This window comes from Aquila chrysaetos, chromosome 2 (assembly GCF_900496995.4).
Source record: "Aquila chrysaetos chrysaetos chromosome 2, bAquChr1.4, whole genome shotgun sequence".
In the NCBI taxonomy this organism is placed as follows: domain Eukaryota; kingdom Metazoa; phylum Chordata; class Aves; order Accipitriformes; family Accipitridae; genus Aquila; species Aquila chrysaetos.
The window spans coordinates 3,528,284-3,549,916 of record NC_044005.1 but is presented as its reverse complement, the minus strand read 5'-3'; the positions used below and the strand labels follow the sequence as shown (position 1 = coordinate 3,549,916).

The 21,633-nt window shown below is 55.9% G+C and overlaps 1 protein-coding gene across 6 annotated transcripts in view; it reads left to right on the top strand.

Annotated features, from left to right (window-relative positions):
* The window catches only part of NIN (ninein), a 65,026-nt gene that overhangs the window by 1,936 nt on the left and 41,457 nt on the right, over positions 1–21,633 (top strand). For 2 of the 6 annotated variants that reach the window (XM_030002388.2, XM_041122063.1), the window contains exons 1-4: positions 1,433–1,584; positions 4,443–4,646; positions 10,741–10,822; positions 17,836–18,005. In XM_030002388.2, coding sequence (XP_029858248.1) covers positions 4,464–4,646; positions 10,741–10,822; positions 17,836–18,005 — 435 coding nt within the window. In that variant the 5' untranslated portion in view covers positions 1,433–1,584; positions 4,443–4,463. Of the gene's footprint in view, positions 1–976; positions 1,361–1,432; positions 1,585–4,442; positions 4,647–10,740; positions 10,823–17,835; positions 18,006–21,633 lie in introns of those variants that run through there. The other 4 variants (XM_030002405.2, XM_030002396.2, XM_030002413.2 and 1 more) reach the window with 3 other exon arrangements.

Sequence of the window (21,633 nt, the reverse complement as noted above, 5' to 3'; positions counted from 1 at the left end):
GTCTGGTTTCAGTGGCTGCTGGGCATCTTGTCATAAACCCTGCCATTAAAAACTGGGGTCCTGGTGGTTTTTGCCAGCTTTGTTCGCATCGTCCCGGTTGTCCCAAGCACAGAGGGAAGGGCAAGTTGCTTTTAACCTGCCCACGCGTGGCCTTGCTCTTCAGCGTGGGGCGGACGCTACGGAACGGTTACGTCTCGGGGAGCGGGTGCTTGTGTTTTGGAGGTGGCCACGTGCTGCCGCTCCGCTGGGTGCTTACTTGCTGCTAATTGCCAGGCCTTCGTTTGAGTCGAGGCAATCGAGAGTAGTGCCAAAAGCAACATTTTCCTTGCTGTCCCTTGAAGGAGATGACTTTGTTGAGGTCACCACTGCCTTCTGCAGGGGGCTGCTTGGGATGGAGGCGATGTATCCCGTAGCTCTGGAGAGGGGCGGTTGGTGAGACAGCCCACGGGGGCATCCGGGCAGAGCATCCCTGAAACCTCCATGTTGTGCCACTGCGCAGCAGCAAGCGTGCTGTTTGCATTAACACTGTTTTGCACCAAAAAAAAAAGGCGTTGCGCTAAGTGTAGTTTTTACTCGGTGCTGTTGATTGACCAGGTAATCTGTGTCTTCCTTAGTTCCAGGCTAAAGCTTGGAGGTTGATATTGATTCCGCGCACTTGATATGCAAAGCGGTAATTACTGTTTAAGCCTATATTGTTTGAGTTAAATTTAGCTGAGAATTTAGTCGTATCGGGCCTCTACATTGTGCGCTGTGAAGGTTATCTGGCTCTCAGGAGGGGCTGGATTTAAAGGAAGGAAAGAAACGCCGGTGAAAACTTCCTCTTCTCATGATCCCCAAGTGCTTTGCTTCCCGGGACTTCTTATAGGGAGAAGAGAAATAAAGAATAATGCGGTTATGAATCCAAGTAGTTCTCCTAAACCTGCACCTTTCTGCACCGTCTGCTCAAGCCGGGCGTTTTGGGGGTCTTAACAGGACACAGAAGGCCAGCTATAAATCTGAACAAAGTGATGCCCTATGCGGGGAACGGCCCCTCTCCTCCTCGCGGGGGACCGGGGAGCCCCCGCTCAGCTGCTGCCTGCCCACCCCTATTATCCTGCCGGCTCTGGGCCGCCCTCCTGCATCTCAGCTGCTGGCCCATCTGGAGCAGAGATGAAAGACTGGAGTTTAATTCGGGCTTTGTGTGCCTCTTGTGTTCCCCCACTCCCTCCCCTCTTAGCCCTTTCTCTGCTGCCAGTCTCCCAGCCCCGATCCCGCACGGCAGCTCCGGCGTGCGGGTGCCTGCGCACGCTGCGGCTCTGATGCCGCTGACCTCATTATTTTGACTGCTGGGTGATGCCAGGCAGCCTCGCGAGCTCATCAGGTAGGAGGGTTGGGGGTTTTTTTCTTTTTTTTTTTTTTTTTTTTTCCTTCCCCCCCCCCCTCCTTTCTTGAAGCGCTGCTGAATAATTCAGCCGGGAGTAGGCATCTTGGGTCACCTTGCGCAGCCGGCTGCGTGCCGGAGCCGGCTTCCTAAGATGGAGGTTGCACAGGATGCGTGCGGGATCGCCTCGCTGCCGGCTGCTCGCCGTCGTTGACTGACCGCAGGTAGGCGAAGAGCGTTGCCCTTCTTTATTTATTTCTGATGCTTTTTTTGCTGGAAAGCGTGAAATCCCCCTCCCCGGGCTGCGCAGGGGTGGCTGGGCCACGCCAAGCTGGTGAGGAGCCCAGTGAGCTCCGACCATCCCTTGCCGCGGGGACGCGCGAGGCTGCCCTTGCCGAAAACTCACCTGGGCTGTAGGGCAGGTCTGGCCCCAGGCAGGGACCGTGGACCCGATGCTCTTCTCCTTTGGGGATCGTATTTTTCTTGCCGGTTTTATGGGCTCCCCGGTGCCTCCTCCCTCAGCCCATCCAGACTCATCCGGGGTAAGTTTTTGGGGCTGTCTGGTGGTACCGTACCGAGAGGGGGTGACCCCAATGCTCCTGGGTGCTCGGGGACACGTTGGGAGGTGGCGTTTAGCTCCCCGTGCTGTCTAACTGGGGGAACTGGTTCTGGCGGTGTGGAATTAAAGTCGGGTGCTGGAGAGGTCTCTGGGGGCAGGAGGTGGCTGACCCTGAAGATAAGAGACTCAAAAACGCCTGGAAAGCTCCAGGGCTCGGAGTCACCTTTGCTGCAGGCTCGGCTGTGAGTTTTGGGGCGGGCAGGGCTCTCCACTATCGATCCCGACGCGTGCTGAACCGCGGGTGGGGAAATGGGGTTATCAGCGTGAGAATGGAAACGAGTTTGCCGCCTGCCTTCTGCTTGCGGGCACCTGAGTTTTCGGGTGCCGACTCCTCCTCTGCGCCCTGGGTTGAATGCAAACGCGTGTGCACCCTCGCTCCTCCCCGCAGCGCTTGGGTGCTTTGTTAAAGCAGCTCAAGAAGCATCTGGGGTGGGAGTGGGGGGGGGGGGAAACCAGGAGACACCGAGGGTGTGAGGCTCAGGTACAGGGATGGGGAGGGATCGTGTCCGCTCCGGCGGTCTGGCGATGCTGCCGTCCTCGCCCACTTCGGCGCGGGAGGAAGGACAGCCAGGCTGGGCTGTTTCGGCGCCGTGGACCTTGCGTGCCGCTTGGCACCAGCCCCGCATCCCTCAGCAGGCGCGGGAGCCCGATGCCGCTCTGCGTTGGCATCTGCTCCTGCAACCAGCAAAATCAAGGACACGGCTGCTGCAGTGTCCGCCCCGGGGATTTCCCCGGTTATCCAGCCGCGTCGGTGGGACAGGCTTTTCCGATCGCCCCTCTGCCGCGGGACGCTTGCGCGAGCTCATGTGGTGGCTCACGATGCTCTCGAAGATCGGCGTGTTCCTCGAGGCTGCGGTGGCGGGCAGGGGGGTGAAATCGGGCTGCACCCTGCAGTCAGGGCAGCTCTGCTTGTTCTGGGATGTCCGTGAGCACGGCCGGTGCCGCAGGCTGCGGGAACCCTGCGATGCCGAGAGGGAAGAGGGGAGGTGACTGCTCCATAGTAGAGCTGGGCAGCGAGGGGGGTTCGGATAGGACCCCGCTTCGGGAAATCTGGCTGAGAAAACCTGCAGCGGCGTGGGCGAAACAAAATTCACCCGGAGACCTGGCTGGCGCGTGGGCGATGGTTTGAGGCTGGCCGAGCGTTCTTGGGGATGCGTCCTTGGGCCACCAGGTCCCTGCAGTGCTCGCTGCCGCTCGGTGTGCCCCGGCGATGACAGCTGTGGTGCCTGTCGTGCCCCCCCCCCAGGGGTGGTGGCATGTCCCCCGCGGTGGCCGTGCGTGCCAAGGCTGTGTCGTGGCAGTGGGTTATGCTTCTGCCCTGAGCCGGCGGGGAGCCCCGCAGCCGGGCTGGATAAATGGATGCCAGCCAAATCCTTCATTTCGGACAGGAAATTTCCCTCCCAAAACAGTTCCTGGGGCTGCAATGCTCTGGTTAGTGATGGGATGAGACAGATGAAAAATCGTTGACTTGGAGGGGAGGATGAAGCCCTTGGGTGAGCGGTGGAGAAACCACCTGGGCTTTGTTTGCTGGTGCAGGAGACCAGATACGTTTCAGCTGTCTCCATGCTGGGGTCATTTCTGCTCCGGGACTGGGTTTGCTGCCACCCTAGCAGTGTCCCCTGTCACACACTTCTCTGCCTTCAGACAAGGTTTGAGCTGAAGTACCTAAAGGAGAGCGGTCCAGTGAATGCCATGGGACGGGGCAGTGACCCAGCGGGGACGTGTCCTCCCCAGGCGCAGGGCACCGTGTGCCGGGGTTGTGGAGGAAAGCAGAGATGCTGCACGCTGGCATCAACAGGGCTGACGGCACGTCGGGGCTCCCTGCACCCGGGCCAGCATAAAAAGCAGCTTATTTGGCGCAGTGATGTGTTTTATGTTCGTGGAGGGGGGTGTACGCGGTGGCTGGCTGGCCTGAAGAGTTTGGGGTGCAGGGGGAGGCAGCGGTTGGGATCTCCTGCCCTCCCCTCTGCAGGCAGAGCCCTATGCTTTGCTCCCTGCTGCTGGTGAGCTTTTACTGCCGGGATTGTTGTTTATCTCCTCGCTAAGGCAGATAAAGCATCACCTGCAACACCTGGGAACCAGCAGAGCTCAAGGGAACAGTTTTCCCCTGCAGCACCTCAGCTGCTTCAGCTGAGCCAAATACGCAGCTCGTGGAGCCTGTGCGAGGTGGCAGGTAGGGACGTGCAACCTGGGGCTGCCCCAGCCACCCCGGGCTGTCCTCACCCGGAGGGTTTGGCTCTGCAGGCTTTTTTTTCCCCCTTGCTTTTTCTGCTGTGCGACTTCTGCCTTCACCCGGTGGGATGGAAGAGGCTGGAGGGGTGGTAGAGCACCAGGTTCACTTAATGCGGACAAAAACTGTGGCAAATGGCCTCGCGGGCTGCCCCTGAACCAGCCCTTGGTTTTTTTTTTGCCTTTGCGTGCCGTGCTGCGGTCGATGCTCACCGGCCCCGTCTCTCCCCGCAGGTGAGCGTGGCAGGCTATGGGATGGATGAAGCTGAGCAGGACCAGTATGAAGCTCGCCTCAAGGAGCTCTTCGACAGCTTCGACAGCACGGGCACGGGGTCCCTGGGGCAGGAGGAGCTCACCGACCTCTGCCACGTGCTGCACCTGGAGGAGGTGGCCCCGGCACTGCAGCAGACCCTTCTCCAAGGCAACCTCCTAGGCAGGGTAAGCCTGGGGCGATGGGGGGGTCCGGGGCTTGGGAGCAAGGCAGCACCAGGCACTGCTCCTGTGCACATGGGAAGGCGATGGGAAGAAGCTGAATGTCTGTAATTTGTGAATATCCAACACCCCCGAGGCTCTGGGGCTGCAGGACTTGCAGTGTCTGTTGTTCTGTTGAGCAGGGTGGGCGCAGGGCGGCTTCCGAGAGGGGGATTAGTGATAACTGGGAAGGAAACTCCTCGCTGGTATGTCTTCCCTGACTGGAGGCAGTCTGAAACTCTCAGAAACCGCCACTTTACGCTTAGCCTCGTGTGCTGGCATTGCACTGATGCAGGGTGTGTTTTTTTCCCCTTGTCCGAGGCTAGACCAAGTGCCGGGTCCCTGCTGTCCCTGCACCCACGCCGGCGCTCGGCCGAGCGTGTTCTGGCTCGCACAGCACACGTGCCCCCCAGCACCGGTTAAGTGCTGCTTCTGGCCTGGGTCATCTCCCCAAACCAGCTCACCGGGTGCTTGCGCAAACTCTGCGGCGCTTGGGATGCGATGGGGACCTAAAGCCAGGGCTTGAGCCTGTGATTTACACTGACTTAAGCTGTAGTTAAACCGGTGGGGTCGCATGCAGTCAGGCATGTTTCTCTGAAGCAGAGAATATTGTCCAACGCCAGCAGTCGCTGGCCGAGCCCACTTTGTCCACGTTACCTGGTGGTGGTGTCCACACGCAGCTGCGGTTATCGCAGACCCACCTGGGATATGGGTTTGGGGACAAATGGCTCCTTCCTTCTGCGGGGCTGTGGCCGGTGAGCACACCATGCTTTCCAAAGTGATTTTTCAGTTGTGGTTGTACCTTTATAGAGTTAAATGCCAGGGTGTTGAGCAGAAGCTGCTCGCCCTTGGGGGGACCTCTGTGTTCAGCATGGATGTCCTTGTGCTCCTGCACTACCTCCTTCCCAGCACGCTGTGCTCGCAGTGCATTGGATGCTTCCCTCAATATCACCCTGAAATCCCATCACTGCTTATTAAAATCAGAAAACGCAGAGCAGGGCAGCCAGGGCTCTCGATAGACATGAGCTAAGCAGCCATGCTGACTCCAATTTCCTATCAAACGGCAGCTTTCACAAAACAAAATAATTCCTTTAATGAACAAAGTCTCCTCTTCCTTGCCTGCCCCGGGGCCGTAGCTTTTCTGCTGACGGCAAGTGGTGCTGGAGCATGGACGGATCCAGACGGAGGTTTCTGACCTTTGGAGTTGCAGCGTGGCTTTTGCTTGAGCACCGGAGACTTTCCGTGCTGCTCAGCCGACTTGAGCTTCCACCGCTCGGATGCTGTTATCCGGCTTTGCCGTTTGTAGGATGGTGGGAGAGAGGGAAAGGAAGAACAGTACTAAAGATGTGGTTGTCACAGCTGGTTGGGGCTAAAGCAACAGTGTTCATCCCTGTGGGTGGAAAGCAAAGATAAATGCAGTAAACGCTCAGCCCAACAGCACCGAAAAGCCCCTGCTAAAGCGTTCCGAGCGCTGGGTGACGCTCGCCCTGTCCCAGGCAGGAGCTCCATCCCTGCAAGCCGTCCCTGGGCACGAGGCATTCCAAGGATCGTTTTTATTTTATTTCCCCTCTTTGTCTTTGGGGACGGTTCTCGCTCACAACCTGCGACTTTGAACGTCAGAATAATCTTTGTCTCCTGCGTTTCCTCCCATCTCCCCAGCATTTGCGCTTGTTAGCAGCACCAACGGCCCATGTCTAAGCGCGAGCCTGATTTAATAGCTATCGAATCCTCCGGGTTTCCTAGGGAGCTCGTCGGGAGAACAGCAGCAAACGTGTTGCTCCCCGAGCGCAGGCTTCTTGCACCTGCCCTGCCGGCTCCTTGCTGCAGATGGTCCCTCTCGGCGGTGGGAGCAGCCTTTGTTCGTCTGCGCTTCCAGAGACCGGGTTTTATGGGAGGGCACCGGCGGGGGGGGGGGGACGGGGACACACGACGGTTTTGTCTGCCGAGGGGGCGACTCGGCGGGGCCACGTGCTTGCTTTTGTGCCGGGGGCTCTGCTCTGGGGATGAATGCGCCGTGATGGTTGGACCGGGAGCCGAGCTGGCATCCCGGCGCGGGGCTGGACACGCTGCATCCCCCGCTCCGCGCGATGCTTTGGGAATTAACGGGTACGTGCTATCTGCGGGGTCCGGCGAGGGGGTGTAAATCCCGCCCCGGCTGGCGGCAGAGCCAAACCATCCCAGAACCATCCCGCACTTGACTGCGGGACCGAGAGGATGCGTGCAGGAGTGCCCTTCTCCTCCGGCCTCCGAGAGAACAGTGCCCGTTAATTAGCAGCTAATGCGGAGTGGCGTCTCGGGTACTGCGGTTGTATGATTTGCAGGGAGGGGGGTAAGTCAGGCACCTCCGGACCCTGCGCGAGGACTGTCCTTCGTGGCCGTCCTCAAGCGGGGACGGGGAGTTCAGGTTTCACCTTGCCCCTGTGCAATTGCATTAGCGAGCCCGCAGCAAGGACACTGCGGCGTGGGGTTTCACTCGTCAGCTCCCTCCGATGCTTTGGCTGGTGACCTCTTGCAAATATACTCCCTCTGAGCCCGCTGTGACGCCGCTGCCCTTAATACGCGGTGGCTTTTTGCATGCCAGGCAGGAGACTTGGTCGCAAGATTGACCTGTTCCTATGTCTTCCCCACCTGATATTTCCCTCTGCAAGCTTCTGGCTGCCGCTGCTGGTAGGTGTTTGCAAGCAGGGACAGGGCTTTGAGAAAAGGACTCTGCTTGAAGATGAAGGAGAGGGGGCTGGAAGGAGCCACCGATGCTGGTTTGCCCCCGAGAGACCGGGGCTGCGGTCTGCTGCTTTGCATTGCAGGGACAAATAGCGAGAAGCAGCAGGTAGCTTGGCACATGCACGCTCTCTTTCTAGTGCTAATAAGTCACGGCTTCATAGGAAACTTGCTTTAAAGCAGGTGTCAAGATTTCTCAAAGGTGCCGGGGTTGCTCAGCAGCCGGCAGCTTGGTTGGTTCCCTGATTACCGTGGGGAAGCCGGGCTGGGCTTGCTATGCCTGCGTTGGCATATTAGTCTTGTTTGCCTCTGATTTATGTGTTCTGGGAAAATTCTCCTCACCAGGGACTTAACATGTCCCCAGCACTGTGCAGAGCCCTGGTCTCGCTGTGGGGTTTGCAGGGACACGTGTCCTGACCCCGATCCACACCTCTGGGTGGGCACGAACACGCAGCATGCCGTTGCCTCCCAAACTCGGCTGGGTTCGGGCTGGTTTGGATCAGCCCTCGAGTTGCTGTTTGAGACCCCCGTGAGCAGATGCACAAGTTGGCGGTTCCAAAATCCCCCAAATTCAGTCGAGCATATTCAACAGAGCATTAACTTTAAATACCCCGACACTGTTTTGCTGCTGTATACTTTCTGCCTTGCATTTGTAAAGCTTTTGGGTTGGCTTGAGCATCTGAGACTGTTTTCCAGAAGTGGACGGTGCTTTGTGCAACACTGCTGCAGTTAGTGCTCTCCTCCCCAGGGCTGTCCAGGCCAGTCCTTTTGCTGGAAATGTTCTCTAAGCAAAAACCAAAGGCTATTACTGCAGACTTGTGCCTGCCCACGTGGGCTGTCGCATCCCTGGAAGTGCTCCGTGCACTCGTGGGAAGCCCACAGCCTCCCTGGCACGGGCTTTCCAGGCAGGATTGTGGCCCTCCGCGACAGCACATGGATGCTGGAGGTGTGCAGGTACCGAGCACACGGGTGTGGGGTGCTTCGCGATGTGGGCATTGCCTACACCGTATCTCCTGGGGATGCACGTCCTCCCCTGCACGCACATTGGCATTTAAATTGGGTGGGGATGTAGAGCGAGGACTTTGCTGGGGAGCAGTGGCAAAGGATTGCTGTCTCTGTAAGATATCGTAGCGTTTGTGGCTTTGCTGTCCCACAGGCTGCCTTGCCTGGCTTGTACTTGAGCACAGCTTAATTTTAACAGTCGCATTTTTCTAACTCTTTAAGTACTCTGGGTACAGACATGCAGCATCCAAGGTCAAATGTGCACCACAAACAGATACTGTTTTTCCTGGTTATAGGATGGGCCAAAGGTTTTTTTTTCCTGAAGAAAAATATCCCCCCACCAGCTTGGGCTACATGTACAGAGTTGGGTGCTGCCGCTCGGAAGGCATCGCGGGACCCCTCTGAGCCTGCGCAGGCGCCCGCTGTCGTGTCTCTCTGCTCATGATTTGCACTTTAAATTTTCCTGCTGTGCAGCCGGCGACAGTGCTGGCACGGGAGGCTGGAGGATGGCCGCCTCCTGTCCCGCACCCTAATCTTCCTTGCGCTTCTTTGGACATCGTGGTCATGGTAAAATTGCTCTGCGGCCTCGATGCCGGGGCCGTGGGTCCCGCACGCAGCTGCGGCAGCGAGGGCTCGGGTCTCTTCTTCCTTCCTCCCTTTCGTTAGCGCTTCTTGGCAAACACGAGTTACGGGGCTCGTTAGGCGGAGCAGGTTACATGTCAGTGGTGCTCTCCACACCTGCCCAAGTGGTTTTACTCTGCCTTCTTATTTGGTGTGTTTGCATGAGTGATGCCAAGTGATTTTTATTTTATTTTCTTGCTGCCATGAGGTCCCATCTGAACCCAGCCCCAGCACCCGTCCGAGGGACCGGCTCTGTCTGTCCCTCTGGCTGTTGTCACCGTTCCCTTCCCGAGAAGATCCCATGGGGAGGGGACCTGTTATTCGAACACCCTCATCTTTTATTCATCCTCATTTAGTCTAAATGTCAAGTTTTTTTAATCAGGCAAATTCTCCTATCTCTGTAAACTGTCCTTTTGAAGTACACCGGCGTTTGGAAATGAATGGCAGCAATTAGTATTCAGATGAAGGCACCCCTGACAAGTTTCTTTGCTGAACATATTTCTAACTGTTTAATTACTCAGGGAGCCTGTGTTTAAAACCGCAGGCGTGACTCGCACTGCCTGAGCTGTGGTGTGAGGTGCTGCCCTGCACGGGGGGCCCGTGGCTGAGCCCCCAGCTCCGCTGTCGTCCCCTGCCTGCTGGGGAGCACGTTGCTCTTTTTTTGGGGCTGGCTCGACCACGAGAACAAGCTGGCGAACTTCAGACCTGGACTTTGCCGCTTCTGCCTCCCCCAGCGGCGTTAAAATCCCCTCCGGCTGCAGCTCCTGCCCTTCGTGCCCGATTCGCAGCAATCGACTCTGCCAGCAAGAGCAACCGCGGTGGGTTCTTTAAATACAAAGTCTCTTGTTCAATGCTAAAAATTCTCCTAAGATTTATTTAGCCAAAAGAAATCGTAGCAGGCAGCTCTGCCTCGCCACTGACCCATGTCAAATAGCTTCCCCAGCTGTCCCTGGGTTTCCGTCCCCCACGGCTGGAATTGCTGACATTCCCCAGCGCGGCTGTGAAGGATGCTGTAGCCCCTTTGCCCTTTGTTCGTGGCGGTGAGGCAGGAGGCTTTCCAGGAAGACACAGATGGAAAAGTGGGGGGGGGGGAACCCTCCTTGTCATCCCTCCTTGTTTTTCCAATAGCCACAATCCAGACCTGGTACTTCCAGTCCAGCCCTCGCGGAGCTGCAGCAGGCAGGAGCCAGGGCAGGGCTGCCCTGGAAAGGGTGCACCTTTCTGCCATCCGCTTTGGAAAGTGTTTTCTGAAGCTTGGTTAGGGTAGTGGAGCATTTCTACAACCAGTATCTCGTCACTGGTCAGGACTGGTATCTCGCTGTAGGAGCCACTGACTCTGGCCACGTCATCTCAAGCGATGGAGATGCTCCCTGGTCCTCTGGACACGTTGTTTCGGCTTCTGGCTTGATGGAAAACCCCACCCAATGCGTTAAAGCAGTGGCTTTGAGTCATTCTGTGATAGCAATCATTTTTTCCACGTGCTCAAAGATGCTTGCTGTGTCTTCATGTTGCTTGCTGCCATTTCTCCAGGCCCCAAGACCGAACAAGCCAAGGTTCATTCGTGCCCCTTGCCGAGGTTGTCGGCGGACACGGGCGTGCTCCTGTTTCGGTGTGGTGGTCTGAGTGATTTGCATTGCTGCCCATCTTCCTGCTGGACTGTTGGCCTGATAGTTAATTATCGGCACCAGTTGATTTCCTCCTTTCTTCCTTTTTTCCACAGGTCCACTTTGATCAATTTAAAGAAGCACTTATCCTCATCTTATCCAGAACCTTGTCAAATGAAGAACACTTCCAAGAACCAGGTAAATCCTGAAATTATCTAAACCAGTACATTTTCTTTGGCAAAGCAGACGTGGGTGGCTCTCACAGAGGGATTTAAAAGAGAAAGTGCTTTTTAGGTGCTGAGATTGGGCATCCAAGCAGAAGACCCCGACCTAGGGAGAAGGGGGAGTTAAGGTCTGTTGTGGAGCCTTGTACAAAAGCGTTTTCTGAGCTATTAGATATTTATATCCCATTACCATGATCTAAATGCCCGGAGAGGCACGTGATGTCTGCGTGTAGACAGCTAACAGCACTTCAGAAGCTCAAGACATCCCATGGCTGCTAAATGGGCTGAGATCTCTCCATCCCACAACGCTTCTGGTGGCCAGGGATGCTTTAGGAGCTCTCCAGCCGCAGCAGATAGTTATGGGCAGGCAATCAAATGGCTGCTTTAATGCTGCTGCTGCTGCTTTTTCCCAGCTGGGGCTGGCACATCCCCTTGCCCTCCACTCGAGTATTTTGGCTCTGAGGTGGTGTGACCCCAGCCTGGCAGGAGGGTTTGTGAGCTCTGCCTCGGGGGACCCTCCGCTCCAGCCGGTGGTGGGATCTGTCTCGGGGGACAGCAGTGCCTTACCGAAAACCCGTGCTGGCTTTGGATGCTACTCTGTTTTTGTGAAGGGTATAACGGGAAGCTGTCTGCAAGAGCTCCTCCTGGAGATGGGCTGCTGGACATGGAAATACCCCTCCTGTCTAGCACGGATTTTAATTTTTTTATTTTTTTTTTTAAAGTCCATTCTGTTTCCTTGTGTCTGAGATGAGCGGGGTGAGCTCGGTCCTGTAGGAAGCTACTTTGGGGTGTCTGTCCTTCTCCCAGGGGACAGTCAGTCTGGCCCAAAGGTGTTCCTGAGCAAGACGAGCCCTCTGACAAACCAGGTCGGGGCTGGTCGGAGAAAGCAGCGGGTGCTGCAAAGTCCCCACCGTCCTGTTTTTTCCTTGCTTTGTTTCAGCGTGCCTTGAAAATGCGGCTTTTTAGACCCTCAGCAGGAAATAGGGTGACAGCTTTGGTGTGCCCCCCGCCCCCCGCCACCTCCCCGTGCACAAGGGGCTGGTGGTGCTGGGAGCACTGGGAGGTGTGGGGCCGGGGTGAGGGCTGAGCCCCTGCAGCTCCAGCTGGAGCCGGGGGGGCTGAGGTCTGCCTGGTGTCACACCTGTATGTAAATCCCTAATCCTGCCTTCGGAGCAGCAGGGACGCGAAATCCCCGAAGGAAAAAACAGCTTAGCAAGGAGGGGAGAGGGAAACTCCAGGTTTCCTCTCCTGGAGCATCAATCTCAGCTGGAGCATCCCGCGCTCGAAAGCGCAGTAAAATCACAAATTTCCCCCTTAAATAGGCTGCAAATACCGCAGGGCCCAAGAGATGCAATTGATGGATTATTTTTATTTTCCACCCCTCGCTTCCAAAGCTCTTAAAGCTTAGAGGGAGGTGAGCGATGACAGCTCTTGCACCCGGCATCCCTTAACGCAATTTCCCGACGCAGGTCGGTGGGTGCTCGGGAGCGAGGGGGGAGCCTCGCCGGTGCCTGGTGAGGGGTCGGATCTGCTGCGATCCCTTCCAGTCCCTCGGAAAGGAGCTGGCACAGAATGGGAGGCAGCCCCGGCACCCCAGCGAACCAAAACTAATCCGGTGCTCTGCATTTGTTGGGGAATCGTATGGCTGAGAAGCTCCGGTTTGATTTAAATATAAATAAATCTTCTAGAAAGGGCTAAATTTGGGGTTATCGCAGGGGAAATTACAAATGCAGGCGGCAAGAGGCTGCACTGGAGTCTGAGAGCCCTCCTTGGGGACACGTTTGTCAGCTGGGTTTTGCAAGGCAGGTAATCAAAGGGCATGCGGTGCAGGTAGGCAGCCTGCGCCAGGCAGGCCTGGGAGACATTTATTTTTAATGCATTTTGACAGGTTGGTTAACGCCAAAGTCTTTGCTTCTTTTAATTTAGATCAAACTTGAGATTGGGAGAACAAGCTGCTTCGCGCTGTTGGTGTCAAACTGTCAGTGACTGTGGAAATGCTGGTGTTACAGCCTGCCCCGGGCTTGGGAAAAATTGAGTTAAGAGCTCCAAATCGTATCATTTAAATGAAAATTTAATTTGGGGGGGGGGGAAGGCACAGATTTTAAGGCTGTTTGCTGCATCCACAGAGTTTGTTCTGCAAGGAAGCGGCCGTGTGCCTTGATGTTGGTTGGTTTTTTTTTTTTTTGTTTTTTTTTTTTTTGCAAAGAAGCTAGATTCCCTTTTGGAAGGGAAGACTGGCAGGGAGGATGGTCCTGGCGTGCTGCAGGCGCTTTGCCTGGGAAGCAGCCCTGAAAACGAAGGCAGGCAGGGTTCCCAGCGCTGCTGTCATCAGCTCTGTCCCCTCAAGGACATTGGTGTGGGGACACAGACCCAGCTGCAAACCAGAGCATCAGCCAGCCGGGCAAAACCCCGGCTCTGTCGAGAAGTGGCGTGGTTGGGCAGAGGAATGGGGGAGACTCTGGGAAAAGCAGAAAAAGGCCTGAATGTGTCTTAAAAGTAGCGGTTATTTTAGCTCCTGCAAGCAGGAGTGTGACTGCCGGGGAGACCCGTCACCCCCAGCAGCACCTCGGGCCTTTTGCGGAGCTGCCTGACAAAGGTGGTGCGTGCGGATAAATTGCAGCCTGAATTACCGGGGTTTGGTGCTCTGGAGAGATGCTGCTGGGAGCCCCGTGGGACCCGGGCTGGGTGCTGCTGCCGCCGGTGCTCTTTGTCCATGGGTCACTGTAGCAGTGAGGGGGGGTCTGGGGACAATAAAATAGATATAAGGGGCCGGGGGGAAGAAAAAAAAATCAGTTATGGGGGTGATTGGCAGGGGGGGAATAACCAGGCTTTTTTTCTTCCCCGTTATGGCAAATATAAAGTCAGCTCTGTGCGTTGGAAGCCTGGATAGGGAGGGATTACCGGGGTGGAGTGCAGGATTACAGGAACACCCAGGACAAATTAAAGAGCAGCTTGACGCCGTCCTCCCTGCGGTCACGAGGGGCTGTTGGGTTTTTTTTTGGGGTTTGTTTTTTTTTTTTTTTCCTTCCCAGCGCATGGAGACAACAGAGCTGCCCTCCTGAAGAGGAGCTGGTGGGGATGATGCCCTTGCAGGAATCCCACCCGCGGGGGAAAGGTTGCTCGCGCAGGTTGCGAAGGTCTGGCTCCGCAAGCAGACCTGGCTGGGGACAGGTATAAAACCGGTGCTGCTGTCCGCACAGGGGTGACTTAAGCACAGACGATGCCTCTGGGCCAAAATGTGTTGATTTTTTGGGCTGGGGTGACCCAGCCACCGCTCCTCCCCACCTCCGTTGCTGAGCCCGAAGTGCGAAATAGGGAGTAAGAGGAGTTTAGGCAGTACCTGGTGTCTCGGGGGATTAGGATTTAGCAGATTCTAGCTGTGATGGGTTTTTCCCAGCGGTAGGCTGTCTGCCGCCGCGAGGAGGATCCCTCCCTTCCAAATCTTAAGCGGCAAAGAAATTAATTTCACCTCTAAACGATGGGCTGGCGGGGCGAGGGTCTCCCTCCTCTAAAACCCCTTTTGTCTGTGCTCGCTGGCTTTGATGAAAATGCTGCTCGCCATCAAGGGGAGCCCCCCCCCCCCCGCCTCCTCCCCAAGCGTCTGAGGGCAGAGCAGGATTTTGAAATGACTTATCTAGCGCAGAAAGGCAGAAAATCAAGTGTAAATCTCTAGCCATGGAGACGTTTAACTGCCGAGATGGACGGGGAGGGGGGAGCGAGCCAGGGAATTGATGGCTTCTGTCTGCAGTGCTTAAATCAGGGGGGGTTCTTGTGAAATACAGATTTAGGGTTTTTTTTTTTTTTTTTTCAGGGGGCACTTTGGGGGCTACAAACCCACCCCAGGCAGTGGGACAGGCAGGCGAGAGGCTTGCTGTCTTGACAGCTCCTGCTCTCACCCCCAGCCCGGGGGCAGTTCAGGGGGGCAGATCAGACCCCAGTGTCTAATTAGGCACCAGCTCCGGAGTGTGTGTTTTACTAAGCCCGCGCGTTGCCGAGGGCTGTAGGAAGCAGGGAGGGTTCGACCTATTTTCTTTTTCTCTTTTTTTCCCCTTTCTTGGCAGCTTGTCAGCCGCACAATAGCGAGGGTCTATGAGGAGCAGCATCTCGCCTTGCTGCTGGTTGCAGAAGGAGGGGTACCGGAGGTCAGCCTCGAGCACGAGCAGCCTCCCCTCGGTGTTCAGTACAGGGGTATATTTTATAGTGTTTGGGATAAATAGCATACAGGGCAGTCTCCTGGGCATCTGCCTCACTGAAAGCATCGATTTTTTGACATCTCCCTCCTGTTTTCTCCCGTGCCTTTGAAAGCACGTGTGGACTGAGCGGCTATTTCCATCCCTCCTCATCAGTTTTGGCTGGAAACGAGAAACTCCGCTCAGCTCGTCAGTGAATTTTCCGCATTCGGGGAGCACGGGTTGCTGCTTTTTGCTGGCGTGTGTGCTCAGCTTTCCCTAAACACCGGGGGTGGTGGGAGCATCGAGGGCACTGGCTGCTGTGCTGGGGGTTTGGGTTGGGAAAGCCGGAGGGCAGAGGGCCTTAGAGGATGCTGCACGTGTGGGAGGTATCCGCGCACACCCCGTCCAGAGATAATGGTGCGTGGGGCTTTCTGCAAAGGAGACGGGTCTGTGCTCCCGGGGATGGGGCTGCAGGACGCGGTCCCTTACGCCGGTGCGATGCCTGTGGCCCCGTAACACGAGGGCTTTATCCTGCACCGTGCACCTGGCAGCCGACGGCACGGGGGCTTGCGGGGGAAGAGCTGTAACCTAGCGTTAACGAAAGCACGCTGGCTCTGGAAATGGGATTTCAGGGTGCCTGAGCTGGGATCCCCTCCGGAGCTGGGCTCGGGGACAGCCTATTTCAAAGTCGGAGCTTTGTGAGGCAGGAGCAAACTTTCTGCACTTCTCAAACTGTCAAGGGTCGCCTTTTCCTCCCAGGGACGTTCTCAGGCTTCGCAGTTTTTTAATTGCAAAAGCAAAACAAGCACACCCGGTTGCTCAGACCAAAGAGGAGAGAGAGATCAGCTGCCAGCCTCCAAATGCTTAAAACGCAAAAGTGGGGAGAAGCTCCCATTTCCCCGCTTGCTGTTAAAGCGCTTGCAGGGTGGCACGCCGTGAAGGCACCTTTATTTCGATATACAGCTCGATTTTGAGCTGCAGCAGTGGTTAAACACGCTGTTGGGGTGGGGGGGGTGGAAACAGGACTCTTCTGAGCATTGGGAAATCCAGACAGAAATTTAACCATAGCTTCATTATTGCTAAATGACTGCTTCTTTTCCCCCCCACATCTTTCCAAAGACAGATGGGCGCGGAGGTGCGTTTCTGTCTTAGAGGAGGAAAGATTATTTCTCAAAAAAAAAAAAAAACAAAGCCCCCCAGCCCTCTTCTGCAAGGGCGGGGAGATGGCAGGGAGAAAATAAATGGGTGAATGAGTAGCCACAAATATTAGCATTTCAGAGAGAGCTGCTCGATGGAGATTGTTCACCACCGGGCAGGCTTTAATAGGAGTGATAAGGTTTGCTTTTGTTCTCGGGCTCTTACTTAATCAGCCTGTCTCATTGCGATTTTTCTATCGGCGCACTTCATCACACAACTTTCATGTGCGAGTCCCAGCTGCAGCAAATCTTGTTAAAATGGCCTTGTTCAAACACGGGCGCTGGGTTTGTTCCCTAGAGCTGCAATATGGATGGATGGAGTGCAAGGCTGGAGGAATCAAAGGACTCCTAGTCCTGTGTATTTTATAATTCATTGCATAGCTAAGTTGCAGAATATTTTTCCTCTAACAAGCTTGAAGCCTTCTTCCATATCTAAAGGAATATTATCCAAGGAGGCATTTGGGCAGGGGGGGTTTAGAGACCATTTGTCAATGATTGAACAGCTTCCCTGCTCCTTATTAGTATTGCACTCTTGCATTTATTTTGTACCAGAGCGCTCTGCAAATAAAATTTTAAAAAGCTGCTGCTCTTGCCACTGCCTTGGTGCGCTGCAAGTGGCAGAAAATAAAGATGATCGAGTCCTGGGGGGGTTTCGACAGTGAGGTTAGCAAACACTAAAACAAAGCGTGGTGGAGAGCCTTTCCCTAATTGAATCCCTGGTTAATTTGGTCCTCTGTTTAATTTGCCCCCTGCTCCAGACGTCGGATGATTCTCACTGAAAATAGCCCAAAACGTGCTTATTTATTTTTTGTTTTGATCCCTGTCCGCGAAGGCTCCTGGATAATTCAGTCCCCGAAGGCAGGAGCTTGCTGCGGGAAGCTGGAGCCGGGGAATGCGAGCGGAGCCCCCTGTAATTAGATGATGACTCCAAAGGGTTATTTAGATCTTGCAGTTGGCATTAGTTGCACAGCACAAGCTGGGACCTGCCCCGCCGTCGCCCGGATCAGCTGCTTATGTCGGCCCCCAGGAGACGTTCGCCTCCAAACTTGCCCATTTTTTTTCCAGTCACCCGGTTGTTTTCACACTTTTATTGAAACTGTGATTTAAATCCACCAAAAGCAGTGGTGGTTGCCCAGGTGTCTGTGTAATCAGGAGACTTGAGCTGCCCGTGTGCAACGCTGTTCGTATTTAAACCTGCCCATTGCTGGTAATAAAGATTAGCGCAAGGAGGAGAGACCTAGTGGACTTTCCATCTGAGGCTATTTGCAAGGTTGAGGGTTATTTTCCCCATCCTGTTAACGGAGAAAACTTGATCTGGGACTTGGGAAGGGTGAGGAGGATAGAGCCCTGATTCCACTTTGCGACAGCGTTTGGTTTGGTTTGGTTTGGTTTGGGTTTTTTTTTTTGAGCAGGACCAATTCCAACCCATCAGGCCCGATGCCACGGTGAGGGTAGTGGTCCTGGAAAGGAGCAGCCGCTGGTCCCTTACCCAGGGGGAACGGCGGTGGCAATTCAGCGCTCGAAATGCTGCAACCAAACCAGCCCTGCGTGCTGTGACCCGGGAGCCGGATCTGTAAAAAAATCACGTTACCGATGCGCTTCGTTCTTGAATTTCACAGATTCTTCCCCAGAAGCGCAGCCCAAGTACATCAAAGGCGGCAAACGCTACGGCCGGCGGTCCCTGCCGGAGTTCCAGGAGTCGGTGGAGGACTTTGCCGAGGTGACCGTCATCGAGCCGCTGAGCGAAGAAGCGTGTCCCCCGCGCATCGCCTCCAGCGGCTGCGAGGAGGTGAGCGGGAAGGGGCTGGGCGCTGGGGTGGGCTCGTCACCCCCAGACATCCCTAAAGTCCTTCGGATGTCCTTGGGGCTTTTCCGGCAAAGGCGACGGTTGCCCTCCTCGCCGGTCCCCAGGGATCAGCCGTGCCGAGCGGCACCTCCCTCGCCCCAGCCCCAAATTCCCCGTCCCGCTGCCGTGGGAAGCCGGGGAGGAGCCGGGCTCGCGCGGCGATGGGCACCGGGTGCCGATGCCGTCGGCCTCCCCGCGCTCCTGGCTGCAGCGCGGGCCAGCAATTAAGCGAGGGCTGTAACGCTGCCTCCGTGGCTAACGAAGTGTGGGCTGGGAGCTAAGCGAGCAGAAGGAGCACGTCCTCACCTATTAGCAAAAACCCGGCCGTGGCTCCGGCGCTCTCCGGTAGAGGGGATGGGGAAGAGGGATGGCGAGCGGCAGAGCTCCGCAGCAGGCAGCTGCCTTGGGACAGTGCCCTAAATCCAGAGCCATCAGCTTCTCCTCTCAGTCTTCTACTTTTTATTTTCCCAGCAAAAAGCTTGCGTGCTCCTGCACCAAAGCAAAAGGCCGACCGCCCCGGGAGCGACACGGCTTTCGGCAGCCCCCATGCCCCACGTATGCCTGTGCATACGCTTGCTCAAAAATCCAGGGGTTCCCCCCCCCCCCCCCTTATTTTGTGATCCAAATTTGTGGCTCTTTTTGTGCTAGTGCTTTCAACCCCAGAGTCTCCTCTTGCTTCTCCAGAACAGAAAAGCAAAAGGTGAAGAGTGGTTGGGTTTGGTAGCGTGCGTTAGTGTACGGCCACAGCAGCATTTCCCTGGAGCTGGGCTCCTTCCAGCCTGCTCCAGTTTGCCAAGTATTGTTGATTCAGCGTTGCATGTTCCGGAGCGCGTGGTAGGAGTTTTCCAGTGGGAAGGAGGAACGCTGTTGCTTTCTCCCCTCCTCTGTCTCCTGGCTTCACTTGTGCTTTCCTAGAGGTGGGGGGGCTCTGCAGCCACCTGTGTAGGGGAAGCAAGGGAAAAATTTCCAGTTTCCAGTGTTACTCCTATGCAGCTGAGCTTAAAAATAAATAAAAAAAAACTCAGAGAAAAGCTTTGCCACCAGAACCAGCTTCTTTACCCTGTTCTTGGTAACCTTTGCTCACTGCCATGGGGATGCTCATCTGTCTCCTGGTGCTGGCCACATGGGCTGCCCTGACCTTGAAATCAATGTTAATCTGCCCACAACCCCCAGGGAAGCGATGCCCTTGATGGAAAAGGCCACTCTAATCTTACTCCTCTGTTTTAGCTGTCAAGGAGGTGTAAAAGGCTAGCCTGTTAACAAGGTCGGTCAGTTAACTCAACTGGTACGTAACCATGCTGTGCTCCTTGTTGGCTGAATTAGTCTCCTGGTGGGAACTCTTGTTGCACCTTTTGGGGTGGATGGGACGGTTAATTCTCTCACAACTGGAGCAAAGATCAGGATAAGTTTGTAAAATCCCCATTTTTTTCATCTTTATCAGCATTACTGTCTTGTCTCTAAAACAAGATCCTCTTGGTATGCGTAGAAATTAGTTGCTTGAAGGTATTGCAGGGGCTCCCGGGGCTGAAACGCTGGGCGGCGTTGGAGACTCCTGATGCATTGATTTCTTGGGGTGCGGCACAACTAACAGCCTTTGCCCAGTTTTTCTTCTGCTGTGCATATAAACACGCTGCTGCCTGCGCTCCGCAAGGCTGCCTCCAGCCCAGGGTGTTTTGCTGGCCTGAGAACTGGGGCAGTGTGGCTTAATTGGTGCTTTCTTTCAACCGGTGCCAATTAAAAAGGCTCAGGCTCTGTCTGAGAGGCTTCCTTCCCCTTCTCGTCTCTGTAAACACGAGAGGAGAGGCTGGAGGGCTGGTCTGTGCGTGGGATCGGCTGCCCAGAGAAGCTCCGTGACCTCCATTCCCAGTGGCTTTCCAGGTGCCGCTGGACAAAGTCATGAGCGGCTGGGTCCGAATTCAGCGTTGACCCTGCCGTGAGCTGAGGGTGGTGTAGGGATCCCGAGGTTCTCTCTGACCCACATGAGTTTGTCCCCGCGGATGCTACTAGGCTAACGGGTGATGAGAAACGAGTGGCTCTGGCAGCTTTATGGATGTGGTGCTAATGGAGCTGCAGCCACGAAAGCACCTAGAAAAGCAGCGTGAAAGCTTGCGGTGGTAAAAGCTGCGCATCTCCGGCCCCGGCTGCCGCTTGAGCTTGTTTGTCCTAAACTTTTGATGCAGATGATGGGGCTCGGTGGGCTTGGGAAGCGCTGTGACCTTGCTTTCGTTTCCTTTTCGCCTTGCGTTACACCTGAGGATGATCTGCGCAATGGTGGTGGTGCAGGGTCGGGACGGGGAGCAGGTTTGGTGGCCACGGGGTACCAAGCCCAAGGTGGTGGTAGGGCAGCAGCATCCTTCGGCTCATGGGTTCCCAGCAGCAAACCACTGGCTACGCAGCCAGATGTGGCCAGTCTTAAGGCCATGCTGACTTTCAAACCTCAGCGTAGGGCGTCTGTCATCTCCCCTTCCCCAGCTGCTGGCTCTGCTCTGGGAAAGGTCCCTCCTCTTGCAGGTTGTAGAAATCGCTGTCGTGTCCCAGCTCTGTCCCTTCAGTGCCCGCCGAAGCCACTCGCTCCCCAGACATCTCTGTGTTTGCTTCTGCGCAGAGTGGTTTCCAGCATGGCATGGGCTCTCCGAGCAAAACCTTCTGGGAGGGTCAGGTTGAAACTCTTTGTCTTCAGGTCCTCGATGTACAAATGTGAGGCTCCCAAAGTGCAACTGTCCCGTAAAGCCAGGATCTGCAAATAACAGCTCAGGATAGCACTTGCTCCCTGCAAAAGCGCATTATTGACGCGATCTCGGTGCTTTGCGGCTGAAGGCAATTTGCAAAGCGGGTTGTGGAGATTTGCCGTCATCTTTCAGGGGTCTCTGCTCCGACTGCTCAGACCAGGGAGCTGATCTCTGGGCGAGCACGCAGGGAGGGAAAAATGGGGGCCGCCAGCGTCGGTGCGAAGGCTCACCTTGCCGCGTGCAAAGCAGAACAGGCTCAGCGTGCGCTCCTGATCATCATTTTAATTAGCAATATATTCTGGCAGAGAACAAAGGTCTGTCTTGCCGAAGCAGATGGCAGGGGGGGAGAGGTTGCTGCCTTATTATGGGGAGAGGCCACCACGAGCAAACGGCACAGGCTGCAGATGCTCGCCCGAGCCCCGAGCTGGAGGGCGGCGAGCATTGAAAGCCTCGGCCATCTGCTCCTCAGCCCGGCCAAGCACGCGCTCTGCCCAAATAATAATAATGCATTCCTGGGATCTCTCCTCCGCTCCCGCACGCAGCCCGCCGATGCGTGTGACCCGCATCCAGCTGTAGCACCGCCGGGACCGGGGAAACAATGCCGTGCCCGACATCGGGATGCACCGGCCCCCCCCCCCGCTTTGTCCTCCCGTCGGCGGTGGCTGACCCCAAGCCCCCACCACACAAAGGGACCCCCTTGCCCTCCCCAGCGGGGCGCCGGCACGGGGAGGGAGGTCACACGAGCTCCCCGGGGTCGGTGGCAGGGGGTTTCCAGCCTGCAGCCCCCCCCCCCCCCCGGCTATATTCAGCTTCTTCAGGTTGTTGGTATTTATGGAGTTACT